Consider the following 6,423-nt stretch of genomic DNA (forward strand, 5'->3'; position numbering starts at 1 on the left):
CTGAGGTATGCACACTTCAGAAATCTAGGTGTCCAATACATAATTTACAAAGCATCGATAAGAATGCATTCGAAGACAACAAGGCCAAAAGTTTTCAGGTCATTTTCGGGGCAGGCGAGCTCGTCGTGGGACAAACACACTGTCACGTTCATCGCCAGATTTGTAGATAATAATCACATGTGCTCACGGCACAAGACGAGCATGATTCAACAGCAATCTTGAATTTCTTTTGGTGACCTACAACTCGTGTAAAAGTGTGAGGAACCGTTGCATTATCGCCCGGATCTACGGCTGAATGGGTCAAATTGAACGTACGCCGCCATTTTCCCGCCATTTTTAATGCTACGGCCAGCAGTAAAGTTTTACGTCATAGCGGTTGTGACGGACCAAAATTAAATGAAAATTCTTGTCAGTATACGCCCATTTTCTCATGACTTTTTGTATGCTCATGCAGATTTTTGTTTTGTACAACTACTAACAGGAAAGAAAGGAACAACAGAGGATGTATAAAGGTACATAGCGGCAGTTAATTGTGCCGTGTTTCGTTCGACCGGTATAGTGCACCCCCTTCCAACCACGCGCCCGTTCTCCGTGCAATTCCGCGGTGTGTTCCAATTACGATATTATGTTTTTAGCAGGACCAGAGAGACAAAATAATTTACACAGAAGAAGTGGCAAAGGTAAGCTGTAACAGCAACATGTAACTGGAGAAAATGATGCGTTGATCATTTGCCAAATTAGCATTGCTTGAGAAATTGCAGTAAACCGACCGGTATTATGCCAATGGATGTTACATAGCTGGATTAAAAACAAAATAACAGTTCGTTTAGCTGGTATTTTGACTTTTTCACATGGACTAGGTAGTGCTGATTTAATCCCCAGAAATGCCTTGTTAATAGATGGATATGGAGTCTAATGAATAAGAACGAGGAAACAAAACCAAAACAGCAAATACGATGACAAAAATTCTTGGAATCGCTGGTTCCTTACATCATAGCCATAATTAGCAATATCCTTTCTTGTTAGAAAATAACTTTCTTATCAGAGAAATCTTATCATCAAAAGTCTTGACCTTAATGTCAGACTCTGACCTTGAGATGTGAAACAACACCGGGCCACCCAAGAACACGTGATTGTAGCCAGCTGACTTCCGAGACTGTCAAAATAGGATATAATAAAGAAAGTGTGAAGACAACAATACGTGCCTGTACTCTCCAAGTAGAGGTTAGGGGGAAGAAGATTGTTACCTTTTCCAGACTTGTCCCGTTTTCTGATATCCATGCTGCTGACAGAAAACTAGTCTCTACCAGACCCCTTGGTGGACCGAAGCAGAATGATAGAAATAGGCCAAAGTATGCGAAATATTTTGTTTCTATTTGCTTTTGGATAGACGAGGGCAATGTGGCGCTGCACTCAAGTTAGTCACTTATATCAATAGTGCTACATACACAGTACAGCCAGGAGGTAAAGGTAGTCTTTTCTTCTACCTTCCCGGCCGAAGAAAGGTAATAACCATATTTACACCTGGGTAAAGTGAGGAAGGTCGTGTAAAGAGACTTCCCAAGGGCAAAACTTCGGGGGCACGGTGTGTATCGAACGCGGGACCTATAGATTCCGAGCCGAATGCTCTACCAGTTACCAAACGAAATGTTTCAAGTCTCAAGTCTCTATGCAGCCGAAAAGATCTCTTCGTAGCTCGCAGACTCTAACTTCGGGTGAACTCCTTTTCTGCTCTGTTACGCTGATGACTTAAGGCCGATATTTGACCCCGACCTTTTGACGTGGAAAATGAATGGCTAACCACTTGACCACCGCCAGTGAATGCTCTACAAATATATCTTGTGATCTAATCTTTACCCAGACAGTTCCCGTAATCTCTCTGATCCCCAAGGATCCATTAAAACCTGATTAGAGGTGTGTTTATCCGTCTGCGGACTTTTAATGAGAGGATTAGGGCGGACTGAGTAAACCCGTATCATGTGAGACGCGTGTCCCGTACCGACCTGTACAGCTGTTCTAGCTACTCACAGCATCGCTTTCGTCACTTGGCACTGTTTCTAGGGCTAGGGCTTGAATCAATGGCGCGTTTAAACATAATCGATATTCGATAACATATGGACGTTTGGGGAAGTGCGCTCTTTGGTTTAGGGTATGAGTAAGTAAAAATGGGAATAATAGTCAGTCTCAAATTGCACGTAGAAGCGCCACCTTGTGGCAACTTTTTACATTGCACAAAGAGAATGAATCTTTTGGGGGATGATGGACTTTCATGACTAGTATTGTGAATATGATAAGTTTGAATTTCTTGTTACTTCACAAAACACATTTCTACAGGGTTTTCTACCTCTACAGTGAGTTACAATGCTGTCTGTGTGTTGTATCAAAAATTTTGAACTTATGTCCTTTTTGTTGTTGCAGCTCTGGTTGTCCGGTACATCACGAGGCGGTTCATAGGGGACTATGACCCCACGTTAGGTGTGTTAAACATTTTCACATGTATACTTGTATTCTTTTAATTTTCTTTCAAATGCTAAATGCATTGTGTCTGATTGAACTTCGTTGTTTTATGACAGTCGATTAATCAGAAAATACAATGACAGCAAGTCAATGTGATTTTATTCCACCATTGCATGCCCATTCATAGACGTCATCTATCGGCTGACAGTAAAATTACAGGCAATACAATAAGAGTTATGATTATTGTTTTTTCAATGAACTTTCGCCCGAGTTTTGATGATTATGTTTTCAATTAACTCTCGCCTCTATTTCAATACTATATGACTGTTAAACGTATTCGGACATCGAATACGTTGGTCTGGGATGATTTAGTGACCTTTTACAACTTTTGATGTTTCAGAAACAATCTACAAGTGTAGCACGTACGTAGATGGGGATGAACTCCAGTTTGAAATATTGGACACAGCAGGACAGGTACGACGTGTTTCCTGATATTAAGTACACATGGTTTGGAGTTACGTATACGTTAGTACATGTCTGTATCATGTGCATAATGGACCATCTCTGTATCTTTTGTTCTCCGGATCCTTTTCTTCAAAATATCGCCACACGTTCATGTACAACATTCGTCACCATACATGAACGGCACCTAGCGGTTTACAACAGAACTTTTCCCAGTGCTGAACAGCCATCCCTCGATTGGGAGTGCAGTTGGCTACTCGTGTTGTCGAAAGGGGGTACTCAGGGCGATTGCTTTGTAAAAAAAATGAAAAGAGTGTACTGATGAGACTGTTTGGTTTGAAATTTGGTTTAAAAGTGCCTTACGTTTTTTTCTTTTCAATTGTTTTCTTCAAGGACGACAAGGCGATGACCTTGGAAGACAAGATCCGGTGGGGCGACTGTTTCATCATCGTGTATTCCATCACGGACAAGTGCAGCTTCGACGAGATCACCAGAATCAAGTTCCTCATCAACCACGTGCACGGGCTGCAGAACGACAAGGTCAAGGTCGGGTCATCGAACGACCGGAAGTTCGAACCTCCCGTCATGCTCATCGGCAACAAGAAGGATCTCCTGTTGGACAGAATGGTGAAAGCGCATGAAGGGGAGAACATGGCGAAAACGTTAGGCTGTTTGTTTTTCGAGGTTTCCACCAGAGAGTCGTACGGAGAAGTTAGAACTGCTCTGGACAGTTTAGCCAGAGAGTGTAAGAAGAGGTTCCGGTCGTCTGCGTCGCCTGGCAACCTGAGGAGAAGAATCAGTTCCGGAAGGCTGTTTTCTTCCTCAGACAAGAAAAAGTCGTCTGATCGGAGGTTCAGTGTGGACGTCATGACTGAAACTCCCAGAACAACACGAAGAGCCGCAATATACAGTGAATAGGGACAATCATAGAAACAGATATGTATATTATTACGTCCGCTTATTTATTTGCTTTAGATGTGTTTCTTCTGTAGTATACATCAGGCCGAATATTAATGACAAATGTACGTGTAAACAATTTGAATATATTTCTACTGTCTCTATTAACTCAAATTATAACGGCCACTATTAATGTATATATGTAAAAATCTAGACCTATGTGTTATGGGATATGATATACGAATGTATTGCGCTGACAGTTTGTAATATAGTAAGTTGTAAAATATTTGCAAGATTTGTATAGCAAACGATCGTACACAACTACCGTCGCCATGTCATACATGGATCAGAATCCACGAGATTGATGGTGAAACAAACGCTTAAAATTCCTTTTTCCAATTTCTTCTGTTTTTGTCATCGCGCTTGCCTGGTAACGCTAGTTCACTTTTATCCATGGAGTAACCTGTATTCGTCGTATCTAAAAACGGGGCATTTAGGCAAATCATCTGGATGGACGGTGGTTTCAAATTGAATTTTTTCAATATATTACAGTTTGAAACCACCGCCCGTTGACTTGATGGCCCGGATACCCTACTTTCAAAAACAACGAATATAGGTTACCCCACGGATAAAGGTGAACTAACGTTACTACTCTTCGAGAAGAAGTTGATGGGAAATCGTTACCTTTTTCTTACATGCGGTCCTTTTCTGTTGACCACTCGAGGTTAGCTGACAGGAAAGAACGGCATGTAAGAAAAAGGTAGCGATTTTCCCCGTTAACCTCTGCTTGGAGGGTAGCCCGGTACGAAATGACATTATATGTCAGATTTCAGATTTAGAACATAATGTTATCAGACGCAGCACGCCCCGTTGTCAAACAAGCTTGTTTTGGGGGGACAGGTACTTTCATTGACGTAAAACGGTCATAAATTTCTAGTGAAAGAAAAGTGATAAGATTAAACGTTAGCGGTTCGCATTCTACAAGAACTTGTAGCATTGTCAAAACAAATTTTCTTTTAAGAAAGGCGTTAACAAGTCTACTGTGATTTTCCTCGAATGTCCTTTAAATGTTACGAGTTCGACTGTTGGTGTCTACATGTGACATTGCATGAAATATGATTTTTAGGTTCGCCTTTAAGTTCTGTTTCCTCACTCTAGTGGGAAAGGGAGACATTTACGCATGCGTTAAGGTATGTTTGAAGATCAGATTTCGTGCAGTGTGCATTTTTGTCCATACATACATACTGGTCTTAGTTGCAAATGTACAGTTCCTGTGTGCCCCCATTTTCATTAAATGACAAATAATTGAAAATCCAAAATCAAGTAAAGGTCACAGACATCACAGAATGAAGAAATGAGATGTAAAAATAAGAATATATTTGTATGTAAAGATATACTATAAATGTTGATGATAAATGTCGAAGCCTGTACATGTTGTTGTAAATGGGGCAATACCTGAGGTCATAAAATGACACGTAGGTGTAAATGATTTATTGATATCAGATAGGGTTGAGCATAACAAGGCAATAAAACTGTTTTATATGCTTTATATATGAGTGTGTGTGTGTGTGTGTACTGTTGCTATAGCTAGGAAAGTTACGGTCTAAAGGTTGGAAGTAGGGCGAGGGAGTGCCGTCCTTAAGTCAAGGTTATAAAAGGTGAAGGTTTTTCTTCTGGATCACGGGGTAATGGGTTCGAAGCCCGTTCCAGTCGCCGGTGTTCTGAGCCCAGGTTCGCACACAACTACAACGATTGTAGTGGTTCTTCGGAGTTGTCTAATGGCCCTGTCTTTGAGGATAACCACACCCTGTGCACTTAAAAGAACCGACACACAACCACAACACTTGTAGATAAGAGTAGAGGCACATATCGGTGAGTGGTAATACTTATCCTTCCCAGAAGATCCTTCCACAAGTAGACATGGTCTTTCTCGAATACAAAAGATGAACAAAAGTGAAGCACAACACAAAGAATTGAAGTGTGTGTATGTGTATGCGTATGTGTACAGTTTGTGTATGTCTGTTTGTGCATGGCTATGTGTATGTGTGATAGAGAAAGAGATAGACAAAGAGAGAGAGAAGAGAGAAAGTATCAAGACGTACAGTACCAAACCTCTAGAGATCTGTCAATATCGTAGTATTACGTACATACTACCCCCTCTCCTTATGAATAAACATAACAGGTGTACAGAGTTGTCATGATGACTCATACGTAAGAATACTCATATAACATGTGGTCCCCATGTGACCTTTATTTATATCAACTTCTGATGATCAAATAGACTGTTTTACTGCCCTAATTCTGTCACATTCCTATATTGGGATGGGGATTAGAACTATATCAAAGTTTACATACACGGTTGACATCTGGCTCAAATACTTTCAAATGCTATGTGTCAGTTGTAATGTGATTCGGCTTGGGATTTGCACATGATAAACTACTGAACAAACTGTATTGGTTGGTTTGTGTAGGAATGACTTGCCCTGGCATACACTGTCTATGCAAACGGGCAGGTAGGATTTAGGTAAGGTTAAAAGGTGGAAAAACTTTAATGTTGATATGAATAAAGCAAAAATAGACCCAATAGGCAGTGTAAAGGAAATAAAT

General features: G+C 40.7%; 1 protein-coding gene across 1 annotated transcript in view; it reads left to right on the forward strand.

Moving 5' to 3' along the window:
- The window catches only part of LOC118406907 (ras-related and estrogen-regulated growth inhibitor-like), a 26,870-nt gene extending 21,506 nt beyond the window's left edge, over positions 1 to 5,364 (forward strand). The window contains exons 3-5 of the mRNA XM_035807301.1: positions 2,419 to 2,475; positions 2,858 to 2,931; positions 3,313 to 5,364. Coding sequence (XP_035663194.1) covers positions 2,419 to 2,475; positions 2,858 to 2,931; positions 3,313 to 3,837 — 656 coding nt within the window. The 3' untranslated portion in view covers positions 3,838 to 5,364. The remainder of the gene's footprint in view (positions 1 to 2,418; positions 2,476 to 2,857; positions 2,932 to 3,312) is intronic.
- The last annotated feature ends 1,059 nt before the right edge of the window (positions 5,365 to 6,423 follow it).

This window comes from Branchiostoma floridae, chromosome 19 (assembly GCF_000003815.2).
Source record: "Branchiostoma floridae strain S238N-H82 chromosome 19, Bfl_VNyyK, whole genome shotgun sequence".
Classification (NCBI taxonomy): Eukaryota; Metazoa; Chordata; class Leptocardii; order Amphioxiformes; family Branchiostomatidae; genus Branchiostoma; species Branchiostoma floridae.